Raw genomic sequence first — 24,475 nt, forward strand, 5'->3', positions numbered from 1 at the left:
GAAATACATGAATAATCTTTAAGGATGAGTACATTCTGATGCAAACCAAGTAAATAAATGACATGTTTTAGTTACCTGTGAAACAGTCCTATGTCATTGCATCTGCAGCCACAGAGCCCTTTTGAAACTAACTCGTCATCAAGACCGTGTAACACCTTTCAGGACGGTGGTGGGGAGGTCCTGAGGCAACTGCAAGGTTGATAGGTGACTAGTACAACTAATCAGTCTGAAGATAACACATAATGGTCTTTTTACATCCATTAAAGATTGATCGTCCCTATCAGAAAAATTTCAAAATATGAGTTGTTTTGGTATGTCAACTATACATAAGTAAAAGAGATCTTGACATCTCTAGGCACAGCATAGTAAATGGAAGAAATATTGCTTTCTTGTGTTGAATACATTTAACTTGGTTTGCTCCAGAACTGAAATATATCTTTGTTTAAATATAAAATGACTTACCATTTTTTGACATTGTGGAAGATTTTAGACTTGAAAATTTGGCTTCAAAATGATTATCTATTTTAAATAATAGATAAAAACTACTCTAGTTACTGCTGACCTGAGTGTGACTAAGAGCTCTTCTTTGAAGTTAACTGGCTTCCATCTCTTTACCCAGGATTCAGGACAGGTTATCCCCCTCATTGTGGAAAGCTGTATTCGGTTTATCAATCTCTACGGTAAGCCATAAGCTACAGGATTCTTATGAAATACTCACCATGAGCATTTTAGTTAATGTGTCTTTTTTCATTTAACATTTAATTATTGGGAGAAGGAGACCTAAAGGAGGTGATGGAGTTTCTCATCCCCTTTCCCTTCTCTTGCCTTTAGGTCTTCAGCATCAGGGGATTTTCAGAGTGTCTGGTTCCCAGGTGGAAGTCAACGATATTAAAAATTCATTTGAGAGAGGTAATATTATGTCTCAACCTATAAGCAAAATGTGCTAAAAAGTCATCATTTTCTGTATTCTGCAGTGGCATACTCATTCTGTGTGTCCCAGAAATCTTTATCTTTCCATTTACTTCATTGTAGATGCTGGGGTTAGAATCTATCTGCAACAGCCAAGTAATGAGGCCCATACCATAAGTCTTTGTTGTTAAAAGTAGAAAAGTAAATGAGCTTTCTATCCTGGCTTAGGACTGACATTGATCATCCCTGACATGTGTCAAGGTGATACCTGACAGGGCTCCAGAAAGGCACATTGCCCTGGCTTAGGCAGTGAATGTGTGAGGTATCTCCTCCCACAGTTCTCTCTCCTTCCTTCCTCTTGTTACTACCCAAGATTCCTTCCCTGTGATATTTTGTTAGTGCCTTACTTGTATTCATAACTGACTGCCATATAAATTCTACTGACTATTAATTAGCACATTATGATTAGCAAAATCATATATACACCTAGTGTCAGGCAGGCCTCAATCAAGTAAGAGTCTCATTTACTAATTGTGGGATTTGGGTCAAGTGATTCAAACCTTAATTTGGCCTCAGTTTCTTCACCTGCAACAATGTAGGATTGGTGTGAGGATTAGATAAAATCTATGAAAACCCCTAACTCCTTAATGACAGCTATTAGTTATTAATGCTCTCCAATTATAATGATTTGTATCACCTTCCCTCTGCTTGGTGGTCAAAATGCATTGTGGTCATGGCATAGAGAACAGCTACTTTCTCTCTCTCTCTCTCTCTGTCTCTCTCTCTCTGTGTCTCTCTGTCTCTGTCTCTCTCTCTCTCTCTCTCTCTCTCTCTCTAAGTGACCTACACTTGGAGAACTCTTGAAATTTGAAGTCTTGTTCAAAGAGGTAAAGTTGGGACCACACTGTTTTTTCCTGTTCCAAATTCTCTGACCAATATGACGTGTAGCACAAAGCAACCTGCCCACCTGCTAGCAGCTAAGTGTGCCCCATCGTGTGCCCCATCTCTTACATTGACCTTATTCAGGAGGGCAGGTGGAAACATGGTGAAGCATCAGAATCCTATGCCAGCCACCACAGACCAAAGCTCTGTTATTTTTCCTTGGAAATTCCCCCTGGTGTTTGTTGTTTGTTTGTGATCGATTTGGGTGAGGTTTTTTTTAGTAGTGGGCAAAAACAATAACAGCAATAATTCCACTGAGTTCATGTTCAGTGATTCCTTGCCCTAGAAGAGGGAACAATAAGTTCCTAAAAATGAACTGTCCTAAGAAGCGAACAATATATTAAAATACAATGAATGCCTTTTGTAAACTTTAGAAAGAGTAAACCTGTGGGAAAAACTAATAAAAAATGGAGTTTGATTTGGAGCTTATATATCATGGTGGACTTAAGGATTTTGTCCCACTTTGACTCTCAAGGAAATAGATTGACCATCCCAGTTACCTAAAAATCTTAAAACTGTTTACCATAAAGAAAATTATAATTTATTTGTGCATATTATTAAATTAGTCTTTTTTCATACAAAATCCTTGGTACCATTAAGGGTACATTTTTAAATTCCCCTGCCTGACTTCAGAATCTCCCACTGTTCAAGGTGACTTTCAAATGTGCTGTGTACACAACTGTGCCACTTTGGAAACTAACCATTTATTTAATTCTAGGTGTTCACAATTACTATTTGATATTTCTGATAAATTCTACTGACCCATATAGCATAACCAGCTAGACCACTAGTGTGTCTTTTTCCCAGTAGGATAAGAAACACAGAAAGTTGTTTTTTAATTCATCTCAAACTAAGATTACTGAATTTAGCTTAAAGAAGGTTGTGTAAAATTATAAATCCCACAATATTTTATTTTAAGATTTGGATAACTTGTAAGGGAGTATTTATAGTATAAGACTATTTTAAAAAGCTTTATTTTAACTAACTATTTTTAGGTTAATCATGGGGTAGGATATCTAAACCAATTATTTTAATTTTAGTACCATATAATCTTTCATAAAGTATAATTAAAAGATTCATGTATATATAGCAGTGTGTATATGGAAACATGTTCTTGTTGAAAGGGGAAAAAAGAAGCACCATGCATGTGATGAGTTGTTTTGGTTTTTTTTAGGTGAAAATCCTTTGGCTGATGACCAGAGTAACCATGATATTAACTCAGTGGCTGGTGTTCTGAAGCTCTATTTCCGTGGGCTGGAAAACCCCCTCTTTCCTAAGGAAAGATTTAATGATCTGATTTCTTGTATCAGTAAGTGAACATTTTTTTTCCTTAGTCTTTTCCCACCAAAATTATTTCACTAACCAACTTTCTGGAAAACGCAGTGGTCCTCCTCCACATACCCCCCAATTACTCCATTACCACTACATTTCTGAGGCCATCTGTTTACTTTCTTGGTCCAGCCTGAGTCATCCTCCCAGCTGTGGCCTCACCCTTAGCTGAGTGGGCTTTGTTTCTGAATATCCTCAGGCTCCATAGAATGAGGAACTGATTATTTCATTGCCAGAACAAAGGAGAAAAGCAGGTTCTAGCCAGGTGTAAGCATAGAAATGTAACTTTAGGGGGGGACTTTGGTTCTTTGTTTTCTCAATCAATTTTAGAAGTGGGGTCATTTACCTATCTTTGAATCGCTCTTCCAAAAATAAGATAAAATAGGATAAAATGTCATTGTTAAAGTATAAGAATGCCAGGTAGTAATTATCTGTCAGTGGCCATCCCATGCTATAGGCAGAGTTGCTTTGGGGCTGTGTATGTGAAACCAATAATCAGCAACAAACTGAAGTGTTGCTCTTTTCTTCTGTGGAGGCTTTTGAAAATAGTGATTCCAAGAATCAGTTTTTAGAATTGGAAAGGTTCTGGGAGCCCACACACACATAAGTTAGAATTCTGCAAAAGATAAAGTTTAAGATGGGAAATCTATGTACTGAGCAGCAAGAGATGCCAGAGAAGCAAGGGGGCACTTCCTAGCAGGAGAATCATCTTAGGAGAAGTATTACAGTCAAACCCCTCAGCTGGAAAGAGCAAAAGAACCTGCATTTTTATAGTTCCAACCCCCAAAGTCCTCCCTCTCTACTGGCTAAACAAGTGACTACCCCAAAAATCAATGTAAAGGAGCTACAGCCCAAACTCTGGTAAAAGGACAGAGACCAGCTATGTGTGAAGCCACACCACAGAGGGAAGCTGAGGATAAAAACACTAGCAGAATGGCAGAGTGAACTGTGATGCCTAAATTGCAACATAGAAACACAAAAAATATGAGAAAGCAAGGTAATATGACTCTTCCAAAACCTTATAACTGAATCCAAAGATGCTGAAATGGTTGAAATGTGAACAAAGATGATTAATGACCTCAAAAAGGATTCATACAAACAGATGAATGAAGTTTAAAACCTGGACAAGAAAGTCAGCAACATGGATAGAAATTGAGATTTTGAAAAATTAGTTATTAACCACAATTGAGTTCTATGCATCTAAAACTACAGTGTACTTTTAAGTTCCCAGGTAAGAGTCTGGAGCTGACTTCATCATATAAGCTTTCATAAGAATCAGGCTTTAGAGCCAGACATGGAGACATACTCCCAGCACTTCAGAGACAGAGGCAGGAGGAGCACAAGAGAGTTTAAGGCCAGCCTGGAGTACACAGCGAGTTCAAGCCAGCCTGAGCTACTCTGTCTCAAAAAAAAGGAAGAAATTAGGCTTTCCTCTTAATAAAGAAACCTTGCTAGCTTCACCCCCACAACCTAAATTAACAAGTCCCATTGACTTGACCTCAAAAAAAAAATCTCTCTTTTCATCCCTCCTTCCTCTTCCCCACTCTTATCTTGGTTGCTCACTATGATTATTATCATCTCTTAAATGGACTCCCTACTTCTAGAGTTTTTCCCTCCCTCCCTGCTCCCCAACCTTCATCATTCCATCCTTTACACTACAGCTAGATTCAAAAGAGAGAAATCCTGTTATTTGCTCTTACCCTTGCTTAAAATCTCTTTCAATATTTCTCACATAAAACACACTCCTTGTTTGGCTAATAATCATAGGATTGAATTCTTCTGCTATCTGATCTTTTCTTATACCTGATCTCTTCCTATTGCTATGCAATTATCTCTGCCTCCACTACCCTATTTTTGTTATTGTTGAACTATATAGGGTAATACAGTAAACGGCAGACAAGCCAACCCTGCCCCCCTCCCGCCCAGAGTGTTTCCTCTACTCCCTGATAGCCATCAACATCTGCTGTGAAGGCTGTGAAGGTTTTGCTGAATTCGCACTCCTTCCAGAATGGTATCCTCCCCATCACCCTATGTGGAATTAATCACTTTCTCCTCTACTACTATTTCAATGTGTACACATCTACAGTTTTTCTTATTGCCCCATATTATAATTTTTAATCCCTCTGTCTTCTCCCACAAGAGGGGGAGTTTAGAGAAGAGGTCAAGAATGTAAGCTCTGGACTCAAACAGCCTGGGTCTGTCCCAGCTCTGTCACTTGCTCACCAACTGTGTGACTGTAGGCAGCTTTCTTAAGCTTCCTCACCTCAGTTTCCTCATCTATAAAATAGGCAGAACATTAGTCCATACATCATAGGGCTGTAGAACTAAATGCTTTAAAATACATTTCAAGTACCAAGAAGAATGCTTAGTGCAGAGTCTTCTCAATAAAGTTCTAGTTACCTTCTCAAGCCTGGGAGATCTTGATAAGTTAATCAGTTTTGTAGGGAACACTTGTCACAGTTCATTCCAGGTGCATAGTAAACACTCAGTGCATAGTTGTTAAAGTTTATGTGGAAGGAAGAATCAAGATTTCACCAAAAGTTCTTTTGTTAGCATCTGTGCCTAAAATCTAGATCTAGTTGGGTAAAAATTCCTCAGTCATAATTCTCCCCCTCTACCCCAGTCATATATGCTGTATGGAATTTAGGAGTTCTCCTATGTATCCATTTCAAGGTTCTTATATAGCCTAAGTCACCACAACAGACCTCTGACCCAACTGGAAAGAACTGAAAAAGGAGGTGTCTCACTTCTGGAATTGTTCTTTGGCCATGTCCAAAGATTTCTCTTATGTCCTAGCCAGAAAAGTTAAGTTTGGAAAAATATTAAGTACTTCTAAAGTGCTTAGTGATTTTCTAGGTATATATATCATGTCAACTTTTAGTGTTTAGATGTGCCAGTTGGATAAAGAGCATGAGGATGTATTATCAAGTTACTATTATAGAATCATTTCACACTTTCATGGATGAGAAATATTATATTTTGTGGTTATTAATAACTGAGACCAAAGGGTCAGAATGATCTAGGTGCGAATCCTAGCTTTACCAGCTTTGTAAACCATTTATATAATAAGCCCTTTTTCTCCAATGTCTAACCCCTTTAAAGAGAGGGGATTCCTCTCTAGGCAGCATTTGCTCTTACCAGTGTGACTATGGTATGATTGCATTTTTCCTAGATTTTTCAAAATGGCATACGTCAGCCATTATTATATCCCCTCATTGATATGACAAATGATGTTTTGAATTAAGTTGATGAATTACCTACAATGTGCAAAACTTTATGATGATTCAGACTTGATTCTTACATTCAAGAGACTTAAAATCTAGCAGGAAAGAGAAGATATTTATAAAAAATGTAGTCTAAGTAAATATACGATAGAAACACCAAGAGTTAAAAATTTTAGGGGACAGAAATCTCAATGGTAGGTTATTTTTACCTGTATCATCTTATAAATTGCCATAATTGGGTTTGATTTCCCCATTATGGTAATTTCATGTGTTAGTTATTTCATAAGAAAAATCTTCCCTCTCATCATTTCTAGTAGGTTGTATAAGTCGGTTTATAAGCACCAACTACTTTTTGCTTACATAATTTTGGATTGTTTGGGGAAGAGAGTGTGTGTGTGTGTGTGTGCGCACACGCTCGCACACGTGCACATGCGCACACTCACAGTGAGTTATTATCTTGTGATGTTTGGTTCCAAAATAGCCCCATTCTCTGGAAGCTTACAAATATATAGTAAAAGAGGACTTAACATAGCATTGTCTTTTTTTAAAAAAATGTATACTTTTCATGCCCCAATTCACTGCAAATCTCTTTCAAAAGATTACTTATCTAGAAGAAGACATCATAAAATCAATGCAATATAAACTGGAAATGACAGACTTCATAGTTTCTCAGTTTCTCACCCAAAGTTTATTTTGTTTTTTGCTTTCTTAGGTCATCCACTTTATGAATGGTCATACCCACAAAGTCTGGGCAGCTTCTAGTGTGTCCATGTATCATGGCTCTGGATTCCCCAGGGCACACGTCCAAGGAATTACTCAAGTAATTCCTGGTTTTTCCTGGCTTCTTCAGAGCTGTGAGGCCAGATGAAACATTTGTACTTCATTTTGCATAGCATGTTATTATTTAGGTGACTGCTTAACATGAAAAAACTTTTATAGAGGGAAATGTTTTTCCTATCACAGAACCAACATTTAGTCATTGTAGAGAACTTGAAAAATACACAAAGCACATAGGGCAAATGATTGCCACCCCCCAAAGAGAGCCAATGACATGTTCACATTTTGCCATATTTCCTTCTAAGCTTTGTTTACATTTGTGTGCGCACAACACTTTTTGAAACTAAAGTGGAGTTGTGCTATCCATACTATTTTTAATCTACATTATTTTTAACTTTTTATATTACAGAAAATTTTAAACATCTTCAAAAGGAAGCAATAATATAATGAACTCCCATAGTCACCAGTTTTAACAATTTTCATTTCTTGGCTAAATGTGTTCTGCCAGTGCCCCCTGCGTCTTCCCTGCGGTGTCATACCATTTATCTGCGTATGATCTCTGGAAAATGAGGGCTTCTTCTTCTTTTGTTTTTACTATTACATTTCTTATCACAAAACAATATGCAGTTGTCGTAGGTGCTTTAAAAATGCACAAAAGTACATAGAACGAAATGCTGTCTCTCATCATGCCAGCTACTCAGAGAGTAACAGTGGGTGGATACCATTGAGAAATGTTTTGTGTACAGTAAATGATATTATAATGTATGTTAATATATAAGAAAAACACAATTCCACTATTAAAACCCAAAAAATTAACAATTCCATAAAATCATCACATAGGCAGTACTTCATATTATTCTATAATTAACACATGATCTATGTATAAAAATTCATAAAATAAGCTCAGAACAAGCGATCTGCAATTCTTCTACACAGAGATAATGTTAACTTTTTAGTATTTTCCAGAGTTTTTACATAATAACTATGTGCTTTTAAAAGCAGCTTCATTGAGATAGAATTCTCATGCTATACAATTCATCCATTAAAGAAAACAGTTCAAAGGTTTTTAGTCCATTCACAGGACTATGCAGCCATTACTATATCGATTTTAGAACATTTTCATTATCCCAAAAGAAACTCCAGTTAGCAAACCTGAGCAATCACTTTCCATATAGCTATAAGCGCTACTGCCTCCAGCCCTAGGCAACCACTGTCTCTGTAGGTTTGCCTGTTCTGGCCATATCATATAAATGGAATCATACAACCTGTGGTCTTTCATGTCTGTCTTTCACTTAGATAATGCTTTGGCATGTGTCAGCACTTCGTGTTGCAGCATGTATCAGTATTTCATTCCATTTTATTTTCAAATAATATTTCACTGTATGGCTATGCCGCTCCTTTCAGTAAAAAATATTTCATACCAGATGACTGCTAATGGATATGAGGCTTCCTTTTTTTTTTTTTCTCCTGGTGCTGAGGGATTGAGCTCAGGGCCTGTACTTCTAGGAGACCACTCTACCACTTGAGCCACACCTCCAGTCCCTTTTCTTTTAGATTGTTTTTTTAGGTAGGGTCTCCTGCTTTTGCTCCTGCTGTCTTAGGACCATGATCCTCCTACCTCTGCCTCACAAGTAGCTAAGATTACAAGTATATGCCATCACACTCACCCCTTGAGATTTCTTTTTTTAGGTGAAGAAAATGCCCTAAAACTGATGGAGGTGATATTGTACAATGCTGATTATTAAGATCATTTAGTTGTACAATTTAAGTGGGTGATTACATGGTATGCAGATTCTATCTCAATAAAGCTGTTGTAAATAAAATTATATCATGCCATACTGGCCATTTATAAATCACTTTTTAAGCTTAGTGATATTAGCAACATTTTATCTTACTAGTATACATTTTATAAAATGTAACTTTTATTGGTCATACAATGGTTTCTACTGCATGTAACAAATCCCTAGTATCCTTAGATACTTGGATTGTTTCCATTGATTCGACAATCATACAGAATACTATGATGTGCCTTTCATTATATATTTTCTGGTAACTGGTTGTTTCATAAAAAAGCTCTTGAACTCTTTTCCTGGTGCTCATGTTATTGTAACTTCTGTCCACTTCGTTGACATACATACTACTTTTCTCTCTGAATTCTAACTTTCTGTTTCAGGTCTTATAATAATGTTCTTAGGATTTCTTTTATCCCTAAAAAATATTTAATAGGCTGAGTATCTGAATAGATAAAGCTTTATAAGCTAAGATTCCATTTCTCTACTACCTCAGTATAATTCAGCAGAACAGAAACACTATTTGCATATTTGTCTCTTTAGTGCTAATTTTTCAGTAGGGGAGAAAGTTGATCTGTTCATCATTAATGATAGAGGTTTCTACACATTTTTTTCTTACTTAGGAAAGAGACTGATAACTCACGACAAGGCCTGGACAATTTCTATCCAAATACACTAGAACATTCTAGTTTTCTCTTTCCCTTTCATTCACACACTCAATTGCTTAACACTTGGACATTATTGGAATAAACCCAAACATGCCCTGAAACTGGTAAATTCATCTTGAATGCTAGACGTTGGATTATGGGGCTCAAAAACATTAAAATGAATTTAGAATGAAAAGAGTCTCCACACCGCCACCAAAGACCTTTTTCTTGTCTTCATGCTTAAGGATAAATTTGTATCTTGCAATTTATTATTTTCTGGCAAATTAATATTTTTGCAAATAGTGCCACAGAAGAACTGGTATTTTAGGAATGATGGCCATTTGAACTTTGCCATTTTCTGAAGACACTTGCATTTTTTGGTGAACTTTTCACACACATGTTCATGGAGCTATCACACCCCCAAGCTGTGAAGTTGGGATGCTAATATGAAAGCCTTGCATTGATGGGAAAAGAACATAAATTAGCTTGGGAGCTTTTCACCAAGATTGGATGAAATGTCACCTAATTAAATGAGATCCTGAATTGTGAGAACAAGACCCAGCTTAAAAGAAATCCAGATAGAATACTGATTTTTCCTGACAACGCTTGTGAGGGGAAGAAGAGATCCATCTTTACATTCAGCATGAAACTGAAGGACCATGAATTGCCAGCAAGGAATGCACATTAATCAGAGTGTTGGTGGCAACCATAAATTTTGACCCGCTAACTGGACTCAGGAGAGTAAATGAGTCATTTGTACCAGAGCAAAGCTCATGCAGAATGCACGCTGCAAGCCTGGGGAGCAGCCAGCCACGTAAAAGTCTCATCCTACTCACAGGACTGAGGCCTTTGGGAGAGATAGATTTGCTACTTCAGGAATACCACCAATTCTGCTTTGCTTTGATTTACGCTCACTCTAGTTGTAAAGAATACATGCTTGTCTCACATACTTTCACATAGTCTTTTTGGAGTCATTCTTCTACATCCCTCTTGCTTTTCACACCTCAATCTTTCCTTTACATCCCAGGCTCCCCACCTCCTTTTTTTGTAAACAAATATACATAAAATTTCCCAATTTAAGTGTGCAGTATTTTTGCTCTTGTAATAGTGCCACTGTGAGGTTGATGTAAATTTTGAAACTACCATTAAGAGGAAGAGGGCTAAATTTAGAACTGAGAAATTAAAAGCAAGGGCATTCTGAGTTTAGACTAAAGCTCCTGGAAGTTAGAACAGTGTCTCCATTAGCCTCCAGATTAACTTGCCTTGTTTGTGATCTGACAACTGTTAAAGATTAGTCCTAGAGTAAGAGTGGTGTCTTTACATTCTTTCTTTCCACTTTCCCTTGTTTTAATTCTGGGACCCCTAAACTAGCTTTAAACTGCTCAAATCCTGTTCCTGATAGATGACCTTAACTCTAAAACAAGAACTGGCTTGGAGAATCGCGAAACTTAACTCTTAAAATACCCAAGGTCCTCAAAAAACAATGGCACATGTTTTTTTGATGTTGTTTTGTTTTCATCAAAGCCCTTTTATGCCTCTACAAGGGCTCAATAAAGAATAGAGTTAGTGCCAACCCAGGACCATTAATAGGACAGTTCTTTATAATTTATTATTTAGATGAACATGTTGAACTTGGTAACTGGTTTCCACCATGAATGTAAAAATCATTTGTGCAGAGAATTTCTTAATGAGCAAGGAAATGAATGCTTCTAAATTTCAATGTTTATTTTTTAAAGTAGATCATATTCATAGTTTCACCTTTGAAGAATTTGTTTTCATTTTAGAGGGCTTTTTTGGGTTTTTTTTTGTTTTGTTTTGTTTTTGTTTTTGTTCATTTGGCAATACTGGGGTTTGAACTCAAGGCTTCACACTTGCAAGGCAGGCACTCTACCACTTGAGCCACATGTCCAACCCAAATTTTTTAAATTTTAAAGGTAGATTTCGAGGTATAGTTTATGTTAAATTATCTTTTTACTCTTTAACATAAAGTAGCAGCGATCATTATACTTTTTAAAAAGTTAGAAATAAGCACTTAATCAGTGAATTTCTGATATAAATAACATAGTATTTATGGATATGCAGTTCCCCCCTCCCCCCTTATATTCTCAATGACTTGGAAGTCGCTTCATTTGTAAGTATTCAAATTGTATCACATAAGGTCATAGAAGATAAACAGCTTTCCTCTGGGGTATGTTTTGAACATAGTGGGACTCTAGGACTAAATTGGGTTGAAATGTTGATAACTTCATTATTGAGTTCTTGTGCCTTTAGCGAATTTATGTACCTGATGAACAGCTTTTTTTTCTGAAGCATCTTAACTCCCACTTTCCAGGAATTAAAAAAATCAAAATCATTGCTTGGAAAGTATATTCCACAAAATGTTTATACTCAATAGATGTAACCTTAATCTACTTTGTTCATAGTGGGGGTTTCTCCTACTTTGAAAGACTTTTACAAATAAAAAGGCAGAATGCAATGTATCTATCATTATGACTACAATCACACTATCTTAATTATAGGTTTGTACTGAAAGAATAAAAATGTTACAAGAATGTTAATTGCATGATAAAGTTTTACTTATATTCTGATTAGAGTTTCTGAAATCACATTTTCTAAAATATGACAGAACTACAGTGTTAACTATGACTTACTTAAAGGTGGGAATGCAAGTATGCTTTCCCAAGAATCCTGGCGAAATATTTGCTGTTTTGCAAACCCATCATGGTTGAGCAAGAATATTCCTAATACATTTTTCATACCTTTTCAGAAGAACAAAACACCTATTTTGATAATAAGTAGAATTCAGGTAGAGTCAGAACTCAAAATTCCAAGAAAATGAGCTCAACATGAGTAATTCAGGCCATAGTTTTTAATCTTGACTGCATAAAAGAACCCTGGGCATCAGCATTTTAAAAAAATCTCCCCGAATGGGCCCAAGTCAAGGTTGAGCACCACCAGTTAAGAGAAAGTGGAAAGGGAAACCAAGTTAGGAGAGTATTATGATCAGCCAATAAGACTTCAGCGTGGAAGTTAGCAGTGCAATATTCAGAGGTACAGGACTTCTGTTCCACACCAGGGAGAAAATGCAGCAAAGACACCATCTTAAAAGTGGTGGTCGATACCTGGAGAGTGGATGAGTTTCCTATTGAAGAGAAGCAGGTATAAATCTTTGAAGGGAATCTTTTGACATGATGTCAGAAATGAAGGACTGAGAATTTTCAAGTATGATACATGAATATCTCAAGAGCAATTAAGAACACATATAGCAATGCAAACTTGTAGAAAGATTCAAAAATATGTTCAAACATCTTTGTCTCTGAAATATTTTTGCAAATGTATGCTTACTGGGTTGCTTCAAAGTTATACTTTATAAAAGTACTTTGAGACCTAAGAAAAATAACCAGATTTATGAAACAGAAAACAGGTTCTAGCTCCAGCTCCACCTCTTCTAGCCAGCTGACTTTGGGTAAACCACTTACTGGTTCTCACCTTTTCTGCTGTATTAAGGAGGAATGACAGTGCATGGCCTACTTACTCCACAGTTTTGTTATTCTCTAAAGTCAGATAATAAAAGTGAAAGTATGTTTTAAAATATGCCCAATTATACAATGAATTAGTGACATTTTTGCTGCTGTTCGCACACAATTTAGTACTGAGATGTTTTGAGAAAGTTGTAGTCCTGGCAAAGGGAAACCAATACAAAAGAGACCCTTTTATGACAACCTTTGAAACACACTATGCTAAGGGAAGACAGGACATGGAAATAACTATAAACACATCCCTTCTATGGCAGCAGGAATCAGTCATATCACTAATGTGCCCCCATGCTTAACTCAGTGCTTGAAACCCAACAAACTCTTCTCTTTGTTTCTGGAAGTTGATGAACTAATATAGTACAAGGTAAAAAATCATTTAAATAAAATGCTATAATGGTTTAGACAAAGGAGAGATTCAAATCCTGGCACATTGCCTGGATCATAGCAATATACAAAGAAATATATAATGAATGATGAATGATGGTCAGAAGAGGTGGACCATGTCCCTAAAAACTACTTTAGTTTACCTGCAGCAAAAAGGAGTTGAAACTATTTCAGAGACAAAACTTAGAATTTATAGCAAGGGAAATAAATGAATTTTAGGAATAAATAATTTAGGAAATCTCTAAATTGTGGAAAGCCAAGAACAAAGAGTGATGGACCAGAGAAAACACCTTAAAAAATGACGACACCCTACAGGATAGCTTTACAGAACTGGTCATGACTACATCTTCCCCAGGGCAGGGTATCACTGTGTTCAGATGTGTGCCTGTAACATGTGCTGCCATGGTCTAAACATGAAGGTGAAGACCCTGACCGTGTCATCTTCTGTCTGTAGGAATAGATAATCTCTATGAGAGGGCGCTTCACATCCGCAAACTCCTCTTGACCTTGCCCAGGTCGGTCCTTATAGTGATGAGGTACCTGTTTGCCTTCCTCAACCAGTAAGTACCCAAAATGCCTATCTGAATTCTGTCTGTGCTCCTAGATCCTATAAAATGTGCACTGTGCCCCGTGTATCAGCAAAGTTAAAGAGAATGCAGAAACTGACAAGACATAATTGCAAAAACATCCACATATTTCTAAAAATAACACTTGCCAGTGAAATGTTTTTCCAACCTCCATCCAAAGCTAATGTCACAAATGCTTTTGTCAAAATGATGTAAACTGCCTACTCATTGCAGAAAATTTCTGTGACTTTTTTTTTTTTTTGTAGTAGTAGTGGGATTTGTACTGAGGGCCTCACACTCGCTAGGCAAGCGCTCTACCACTTGAGCCGCACCACCAGCACTATAACTTTTTAATGTCATAGTCAGGGATGGAGATAAACTATAAATGGGATTTAGACACAGAATCAAAACTGAATTTGAAACTTCACCATAGTTAGACCTTGTCAAGAAGAAAATATTTCTAAAACAAAGTAACAGAAATCTTAAAAGTCATTGCATTATTTTCAAAGGAACTTCTCTTAGTTAGGCAACTTGATTTTTCAGTTACACTGTTTCCTTATATCTGGGCCCTATGATGTGAACATCTTTTCTGAGTCCTAGCCCAAGTCCGTATGCTATGCAACAATTCTGTTGAGTCATTGGAAATAAAGAAAATCCAGGGAGAGTCAACTCTTGAGTAAGCTTGGGGAAATGTCTTCTCATTCTGGCGTGGATTTTCCCTTCCTGAAATTTAGACTTTTTTTTTCTTACCTTTTGTTTTACTGGAGGTTTTGCTTCTTAGAAACCATGGAGATTTATTACATCCCTGCTGACTAGTCCTGACATCAAACCCCCTCAAGTTGGCTCCAAGAGCCAAGTTTTATACAATAGGGGAATGCTAGTGGAGAACCAAAGAGAAGGGGGCTCTGTTGTCCCACCCTGTGGTGCCTAAAAATTCCCAGATGACAGTGGGAACCCATTTGTTCAGAAGTCACCACTGGAAATAATCAGGATTCGTGAAGATGGGTTTAAACTATGTTTAGGTGAAGCAGATGCTGCACATTTTATCTTTAAATAAACCTAGCCAGCTGTCAAAATCCAGGGACTTGCCTTCTTCACCTGTCATTGCATGCTTCCCCACACCCACATCCCACTGACTCTCTACATGCTGTTCCTATGAAATTTTCCTGACACACCTAAGCAAAACCCACTGTGAACAAATGAACCACAATGGACTTGGAGACCAATCCATTGATTAAGAAGACTCTTGAAACCTGAATCTAACTCATCATGAATCTCATAGGAATGGAAAAAGCACTGTGACTCAGATAGCTGGCATGGCTTCTGATGGTTCTATCCAACCATGCCCCCAGCTGCCTTCATACAGAGATAAGGGCCCAACCTTCAGCCAGAGTGCTTGAAACACTAATTTTGAAAAACTTGGAAATAATCATTTTATATCAAGTTTTTGCTGTTCAGGCCAGGACTAAAATGAAGCCCTAGAAAGATAACTCTCCCCCAACTGAGCTCAAGTGTGTCTTTTGAAAATTAGACCAATTTTATTCTGAACCTCCTTCCCTCCCCCTGCTCCCATTTTCAAGATGATCTATGATGAGATCACTTGCTGAGGTTTTTTAAGATTACATGTTTGAGAGCTGGCAGAAGGGAAGGACATATGTTAGCTGTACAAATTATGTGCTTGTGTTTCCACTTTCTAGAATATCTTATTTCTCAAAAAACGGTAAAGTATCATGTCAGGTGTTATCTCAGTTTCTTTGTGTTTGTCATCATCTCACAAAGGTAGTTGAGTCTCCTTTTTTGCCTTCCACTTGTCATCTGTTCCCCTGGATTTTACATTTCCTTTCAAGTTTGACATTCTACACGCCGAGAGATAATGTCTCAAACTCTGCCTATCACAGCAACTTGCTCTTGTGTTAGATGCATGGCAATAAAGAGCTGGCTCATTTCGAGTCACCTGTGAAAATACTTCATAAATATCTATTACATTAAGTTTAGATATTAGTGCAAGACAACTGAACATCTCCTGCAAAGTTTTTCTGCCTTAAATGAAATAAAAGAATTAGGATTCTTTCCTCCTTGACTTGTACTTTCAATGTGTTTTATAACACAGGTCATTGCCTGTTGTTAGTAGACTTATCCAAAAGCACTGCAGAAAGCCTGCAGTTGTTATTTGCTTTCCTTAGGTAATTACACAGAAAAGACTCTTTTCTTCTAGACTTTCTCAAGATTTACAGGAAAAAACTGAAATGTGAGATAATTTGGGGCAGTGGGAAGACAAATTTAAAGACATCCACAAAGCTTTGTGGAAATTGTACTGTCCCTCCGAAATTTACTTGAGCAGCATTTAGAGCCTGACCATATTTACAAATGAAACTCATCTACTTAATCCCATTCTCCATTAAAGACTTTGAAAATACTGCTTAATTAAGCAGTGAAGACATATTCCCCTCTGAGTTTCTACCTAGTTGAAAGTCATTTTACTGTCTTTGGAGTTCACTAAGTCAACTTGTTCTTTTCAACTTCTTTCTTGCTTCCTTTCATAGTCTTTCACAATACAGTGATGAGAACATGATGGACCCTTATAACTTGGCAATTTGCTTTGGCCCAACATTGATGCCTGTCCCTGAAATACAAGATCAAGTGTCTTGCCAGGCTCATGTGAATGAAATTGTCAAGACCATCATCATCCACCATGAGACTATTTTTCCAGATGTTAAAGAATTGGATGGCCCTGTTTATGAGAAATGTATGGCTGGAGATGACTACTGGTAAGTCCAAGAATTCTAGTCCTCTCACAAAAAAAAATTATGGAAGTATAGCTGTCAATAGATTTAGGAAAATGAATTGCCTATATGCCACCAATGCTTCTAATTTTTAAAAAAAAAGAAACAGTTTTTTAAAAAGAAGCAGCAGTAGCATTTGCAATAACTTGGGATACTAAGATCCATGGCAGTGCTATTTATTATGGAAGTTCATATTTAACCCTGTTGGCCTGGAGGTATGGCTCAAATGGTAAGAGCACCTGCTTTATGAGCATGAAGACCTGAGTTCAAACCCCAATCCCACCAACAACAAAAAAAAAAAATCAACATATTTATCCCTATCTGTTTCTCAAAGATTGTATCTTTTTTAGATAAACCTATCCTATCATGGCTTTGTAGAGAATACAACTATGTTAATTTTTATTATTATATTATGTCAAGAAAAGCTAATTGAATGAACAGATTTCATTTTTAATAAGATAGTCTTGATTTCATATAAGTATTTTAAAACTCTTACTTTAAAAGAGCCATGTCAATCAAATGTTTTTATTTTTACTTATTTTCATTCTCACTCTTACTAATATTATTCTAACCAATTATAGTAGCAAAGGTCATCATGAGCAAATTTATCATATTATTGAATTTGGGGAATTTTTTTTTTTTTTTTTTTTTTTGCAGTACTGGGGCTTGAACTCAGGGCCTACACCTTGAGCCACTTCACCAGCTCTTTTTTTGGATGGGTTTTTGCGAGATAAGGTTTCAAGTAACTATTTGCCCAGGCTGGCTTCAAATAGTGATCCTCTTGATGTCTGCCTTCTGAGTAGCTAGGATTGCAGGCATGAGCCAATGGTGCCCAGCAAGAGGAAAAAATTTTAATATGGCAATATTGCCACCTCCCAGTCAAGTGTACAAGTTGGGGTGGTATAATTAATTGAATAATCCCAAAGGTAGAAACACTAAAATGTTTGTGCTCACTATTTGTATGTTTCAACTAATTTCCTAGAAATTATATACGATAAAAGAGATTTGAGCTCATCTAGCCCTAATTACTTTCCTAAGAGTGCCACCTACACATACCACCAATGTATAATTCGGGGATTAACTTTCCAACACATGAACTTGGGGGAACACATTCAAGCCATTGTACTGGGAACATCTGATTCCGAAGCCCACAAGGCTTTCCATGCAGCAGCCTCCTTGTCTACCTTATAAACTGTCCTGTGCAGTCAGGATTCAGCAGCAGCTGGAAAGAGACCTATCAAAATCCCTCATCTGGACCCTACTCAGAACACTGTGTTTCCGTCTTCCTTACAGAGGGAACAAGCAGCCAAAAGATCAAAAACACAGTGAACGCGCTCATATTTTACTTGAACCATAGTGTTGATGGTTAAGGAAACTTGAGTCTTGACTATCTAGAACTACTGCTTTCTAAATTGGCGGCAGAATATACTAGTTCTGTATATATCCAGCAACTTTACACATGAAATTCAATTCAGAAATATTTACTTGAACACTTATTATGTGCAAAAAACTGACTGAAGATTGGCTCTGGGAAGGTAAATGAATAAAACTCAGTCCTGCTAAGATACATAATTTTATTTTCATAATCATATATGTTTTAAGGCCAATGTTGAAGGCATGTTTAGCATTCCCAAACATTAAGACTGTATCAGTAACATCTGCTATCTCCTTCATTTTGAAAAAAATCAAGTATTTAGATATCTAGTCAATATTATTCCATGTGTTGTATTCTTGGACATTTTGCTGTCACTACTTTTTCCATACAAGGAAAAAGTCTTGCAGTCCTCAGCATAGGTTTGAGTATATCCTCTGCTTATAGATAATGTTTTATATGGGAATCACTCATTTTAAACAGGAAATCAATAATAAAGTAATTATCCTTGTCAACCGACTTCAGCACTATAAATGGACTTTTACAGTGATATCAAGTTTGCATTTGTGACCAATGCATTTATCTCTCAGTGTACATTTGAGGAGATGGAGTGGTTGTGTTAAAGAATAAATTCTAGACGATGATAAAAATCATGATTCTCAAGCAGATATAAAATGAACGTGCATCAAGAAATGACAGAAAAGATGCAACAGTCAGTTAACAGACATCAAAGAACCATTTATTTATATGTAGAAAAAGAATGAGGAATTGAATTTTCAGAAGCTGGTCTGTCTGTAGGGCGGTAACCAAACATTCTAACTGAATTCACATATTTTACATTTCTTTGGTTAAGGATTATTTATAAATGTATCAGCTTTCTATAAGTTAACCCCTGTCTTAATAGAATTGTAAAATAACCTAGTCAATATATATATGCATATATATATGTATACATATATCCACAAGAACCAGATAATCAGTGGAGGTTCTAGCATTCTACTGACAGACTACCCAGTAACTTTTTTGCCATTGAAAATCTCATGTTTTCCTTACAGTAGAATTTATTCATTTAGAAATGCATTTAAAAAAACTCTCTCCAGTTTGGTTTCATATGAATTTCTATTTCTGCTCCTCAGTGACAGCCCATACAGTGAGCACGGTACATTGGAGGAAGTGGACCAGGATGCTGGTACAGAGCCCCACACCAGTGAGGACGGTATGCCTTGTGTTCATGCTACTATAAAACCAGTCTTCCTGTCCTTTATTCCCTAACAGTTAAGTTTCCCAGGCTTCTTTTGTTTGGTTTAGTTTGGTTGGCTGGGCTTTCTTTTTTTTCCTTTGATATGTCAGAGTGCTCTGTGGGTCTGGATCCTCTGTGTAAGCATTCTTTGTGGTCCTTTATTGAGTATAGGCTTTGCATTTATCTTCAGCTCTGAAGCTTATCTTTTTGTATGCTTCTTATGCCTTTTGCTGAGCAGAAACAGAGATAGGCTCTTCGTTTTAAAGCAGGTGAATTGATCTCTTCCTGTGCTCTGTTCTTTTCCACTGGCCTTTTTGTCCCTATATAACTGTCTTAATTTTTATACCTATTAAAGATCTGTGTCTGCAGGTGAGGCTCAGGTGGTAAAGCACTTGTCTAGCAAACACAAGGTCCTAGGACCTCAAAACAAAAAAATCTGAATACTTAGCAAAGCAAGACCTCTGACTTTGTGCTTTTTAACAGTTTTTGTCCCTTTGCAATTACACACAAAATTTAAACTCAGATTTTCAAGTTCTTAAAAAATAATTTTGTGATGGGTTTTTTTGATATAGGGTCTCACAAACTATTTGCCTAGGCTGACTTCGAACTGCGATCCTCCTGAGTAACTAGGATTACAGGTGTGAGCCACCAGTACCCGTCTATTTGCAATTCTTATATCTACTGCTTGGTCATTTTTATAGTCTTTTGCTGTTTGCCCATAATATCAATCCTGTGCACTCTCAGATTATTTGTCTGATAATTGTAATACACATTCCCAGATTTTTGTTGGCTGTCACTCAGTGAGTCTTGTTTTGTTTGTATTTTTTTTTCCACTTATTTCTTGGAGCTTAAGGCTCAATTGAAGAAGATAGGTTCTTTCCAGAAAGGGTTTTCTTTTATATCTGCCTGGGGACAACCAGCCCAGGACACTAAATCTTTCACTTGAGGTTTTCCAGACCACCAGGTATTGAACTCAGGGCCTTGCGCTTGCTAGGCAGGTACTCTACCACTTAAGCCACACCCCCAGCCCTTTTTGCTTTGGTTATTTTGTAGGGTCTTGCTTTATGCCAAGGCCTGCCTGGACCATGAACCTCCTGTTTACACTTCACACATAGCTGGGGTGACATTACACCACTGCACCTAACCACTGGTTAAGATGGGGGTCTCAAGAACTTGTTGCCCTGGCCAGTCTGCAACTGAGAGTCTCATGATATCCGCCTCCCCAGTAGCTAGGATAACAGGCTGATCATGGCCTAGAAGATATTGTTTAAAATAAAAACTTCTATTTTTATGATGTTGCTTTTGAAAGTCTCTGAGCCCTTCCTCTGCCACCATCCTTTCTTTTGTCTTGGGTTTCTTTGTTTCTCTATATGGTTCATTCCTTTTTCTCTGTAGACTTCTCTGTGTTTTTGCTTTCTCAAATGGCAGGAAAATCCAAGACAAAGGCCCAGACATCTTTCTTCCCAAATAACATTCTCAACACCATGCCATCTGTCAGTTGTTCTTAACTGCTTGACTATAAGAGAGCTTTGAGTGCTGTGTTTTAGATATCATTTAGATCGTGTTCACCTGATTTTGCTGGAAGAAAGAAAAGCATTGCTTACAAAGGACAGATATTCCAACCCACAGCCAACGTCAAAAGTGCTATGGCTAAATTAACTAGAATATTGATGACCTTTTTGATTGTCAGATATTATATTGTCTTTTCTCTGTTATGGTATGACTAGAGACAGTGGCTTGTATTTCAAAATAGGCCGTCACAACACCACCATCCTCTGCAAGGGCAGTAGGTAACAGATAGAGGAAGAAAAGGATGGGAGATAGTAAAGTCCCTATGATGTACTAACATTATACCAAAATTATAAGAGATGGAAATGTAAGACTTGATAACACCAGGCTATCAAGATATCAGCTCTGCTGCACTGCCCCCTTGCACAAAATTATAAGAGCCACGCAGGAAACCTAAGTGATCATGTTATACCCTCACTGCCCCTGCTCTTGATAACAGCAGTAGCAGCGTTCCCTAAAGTCTCCACAGGACCTTAAAGGATTATGAGACTCTGCATGAAAGGGCGTGGTACGCCATGGCCTGGAATTGATTTGCTATGCAATGCCTACGTTAAGATGTGTGTAAATAGCTTATTGATTGACACTTGACTGTGCAATTGTTCCCAGGAGAGTAGAAAGAGTCAAAATAATGAAATTGCTCAGAATTACTAGTTGATATACTGGGATTACCAATAAAGCATTTTTTGATTCATTTGGTCATTCTTTCACAACTTGTCCACATTTCAACAAAATAAGCAGAGTCTGATGATCCAACTGAAGTTGTTTCAAAAAATAGTAAGTGCTTGCCTTGGCAGCATAGGTATAAAAAAGTGGAACAATGCAGAGAAGATTAGCATGGCTCCTACACAAGGATGATGGGTACATATGAACTAAAAGTTATATTACAATAATATTACTATTATTATCACAAATAATAGTAATAAGAAGAAGACATTGTGATAATAGAAGTCATGACATGACCTTATATTTTATGAAATTATGATGAAATATGTATGTATCTGTTAAATTATCTTAAATAGCTCTTGGCCAGCATTAGGAGTGTATTATTGAATGTCACTAAAGAACATCAATAAAAAAAAAATTTTCTTAATTAAAAAAAGAACATTAATAGTTCTCTCTTCATTTCTCCTTGACTTAGTGTATATGGATTTTATATCATATAATGTGCACTATCTTTTACTTTTTAAAATAAAATCAAACAGAAATGTATGGGTGTGTTCACATAGTGATTTTCAAACTGCAAATCATGAAGTTATTTTTTAATAAATTAGCATGTCTTCATTTCTCTAGTGGACATGGGTATTTCTGTCTGCGAGAGAGAACTGAAGTAGAAATTTTGCTGTCTGTCATCTCAGATCAACCAGGATTGATCCTTGATTATTCATCTGCACATTTAGCACAAATCTTTGAATGTAAAGAGATGACTCTATGAAGAAGACTTATATAAATTATCATTTATGCTGTTTTAATAAAACATGAGTTTAGGTGAAAATATCAAACATATGAACTAAAAGTTATATTCATTGCTAAGTGACTTAAACTGTTGTTTTAAATTTAAATTAATTTTACACTTTTATATGCAGATCATACAATGTGTTCTGGTACCTCAATATGGAATATTATTTACCTCAAAAATACCCACTAGCAAAAAGATAGTTCATTTTTCTTTGTTTTAGAAAGTGTTGCTGAGGCCAGGCACTGGTGGCTCACACCTGTAATCCTAGCTGCTCGGGAGGGGGAGATTGAGAAGTTCAAGGTTCCAGGCCCCCATCTCAATGGAAAATTCTGGGAGTGGTGGCAACACGCCTGTTATCCAAGCTACACTGGAAGCATAAATAGGAGGATCATAGTTCAGGCAGGCTCATGCAAAAAACAAGACCCTATCTCAAAAGTAACCAGAGAAAAAAGGGCTGCAGGCATGACTCAAGTGGTAGAGTGCCTGCCTAGCAAGCACAAAGCCTTGAGTTTAAACCCCAGTACCACAAAAAAAGGTTTTGCTCAAATTTTTTTCAGTGTTTTGTCAGTTTTTATGCTTTTACTCTGTATATCTCAGAAAATTTGAATTTATCGTGAGAAAATAAACCTAGCTATCTTTATCTAAAATTTTCTCATGGTATTGTTACATGTGAAAATAACACATATTGCAGTAAACTCTTGGAAGAGTAAATTCTTTTAAATGGAAAGATTTGTTACCAAGGGAAATAGAAAACAATTTCCTGAAGAATTTTTGAGAGACAGGCAGGATTTGATCTATTATTTGTACACATGTTCTAGAGTCTTTTGGAACTAATACATGGTCAGTTTTTAAGAAATGCTCATTGTGTAGATATATTTCTATAAGCATATGCCCCTCACCCTTTTTGTTTCTGTTCATTATTGATTGGAAGTTTACTCACCTGTATTGACACAGCAGGAGAAGGATGAGAGGAAAGATATCATTAGGTCTCAATTAAGGACATTTTTATACAAAACTAAACCACAAAAAGCACATCTTAGAGTGGTCTTATTTGCTTTCAGTATTTGGTCACAATTAGGTCAGAGTTGAATTCCAGTTCTAAGCATTATGTTCAGTATCTTTTTGAAAGATTTTCATTGCAAGTTCTTGGTAGATTTTAAGCAGCTGTAAGAAACAATACAGAGAAATCCCAGATACCGTTCTCCCTCAATGGTAGTATCTTGCATAACTATAGTACAGCATCACATCCAGGAATTCAATGTGGATACAGTCTGTCCACCATAGTCACACTGCAGCAGTTTTCCCTGCACTCCTTTGTGTGTGCTTCCTTAGTTCTGTATAGTTTATCACATGTACAGATTTGTGTAACCGCAGTCCTTGTCAAGAGCGATTCCAGTGCAAGGATTCCTTGTGCCACCCTTTATAGCCATAGCCACTTCCACCATCGCTCCTCCACCCCGGCAGCTACAAATCCATTCTCCATCTCTAATTAGGCCATGTGAAGAATGCTGCATAAGTGGAATTATATGGCATGCAACCTTTGCAGAGTTGACTTTTTTCACTTACTGCTTTTCCTTCAATAATCTTTCAATCTCTAGAAAATAGTTTTTTAATCTAATCTTTTAATTTGGAGAAAAGGAAGTCGAAGGTATGCTTGTTTCATAATTTAGACCTGAAATTGTTACAGAGGTGAGAGAAAAAGTTGTCATTACTTTTAATGGGAGCTGGAAGTTTTGGGGTATTTTTTTTTTTTTTTGGTGGTACTGGGGCTTGAACTCAGGGCCTCACACTTGCTAGGCAGGCACTCTACCTCTTGAGCCACTCCACCAGCCCGTTGAAGATTTGATAATACCAAAAAGCCCATGAGGAAATTAAAAGCACTCAAATAGTATTTCTTGTTTTGATTGTACTTGATTTTTTAAAAATAAGCTAGTAAAGCATAAACTTCCTA

General features: G+C 36.9%; 1 protein-coding gene and 1 non-coding gene across 4 annotated transcripts in view; both read left to right on the forward strand.

Annotated features, from left to right (window-relative positions):
- Srgap1 (SLIT-ROBO Rho GTPase activating protein 1) overlaps window positions 1–24,475 on the forward strand; it is a 270,652-nt gene that overhangs the window by 227,558 nt on the left and 18,619 nt on the right. For 2 of the 3 annotated variants that reach the window (XM_074083816.1, XM_074083817.1), the window contains exons 13-18: window positions 620–680; window positions 832–909; window positions 3,026–3,160; window positions 13,993–14,098; window positions 16,648–16,872; window positions 19,396–19,475. In XM_074083816.1, the coding sequence (XP_073939917.1) occupies window positions 620–680; window positions 832–909; window positions 3,026–3,160; window positions 13,993–14,098; window positions 16,648–16,872; window positions 19,396–19,475 (685 nt within the window). The remainder of the gene's footprint in view (window positions 1–619; window positions 681–831; window positions 910–3,025; window positions 3,161–13,992; window positions 14,099–16,647; window positions 16,873–19,395; window positions 19,476–24,475) is intronic. The other variant, XM_074083818.1, reaches the window with a different exon arrangement.
- On the forward strand, window positions 21,847–21,952 carry LOC141410533 (U6 spliceosomal RNA). Its single transcript, XR_012435386.1, has one exon. It is a non-coding gene; the product is annotated as a U6 spliceosomal RNA (small nuclear RNA).

Source organism: Castor canadensis, chromosome 8, assembly GCF_047511655.1.
Source record: "Castor canadensis chromosome 8, mCasCan1.hap1v2, whole genome shotgun sequence".
NCBI classification, from domain to species: domain Eukaryota; kingdom Metazoa; phylum Chordata; class Mammalia; order Rodentia; family Castoridae; genus Castor; species Castor canadensis.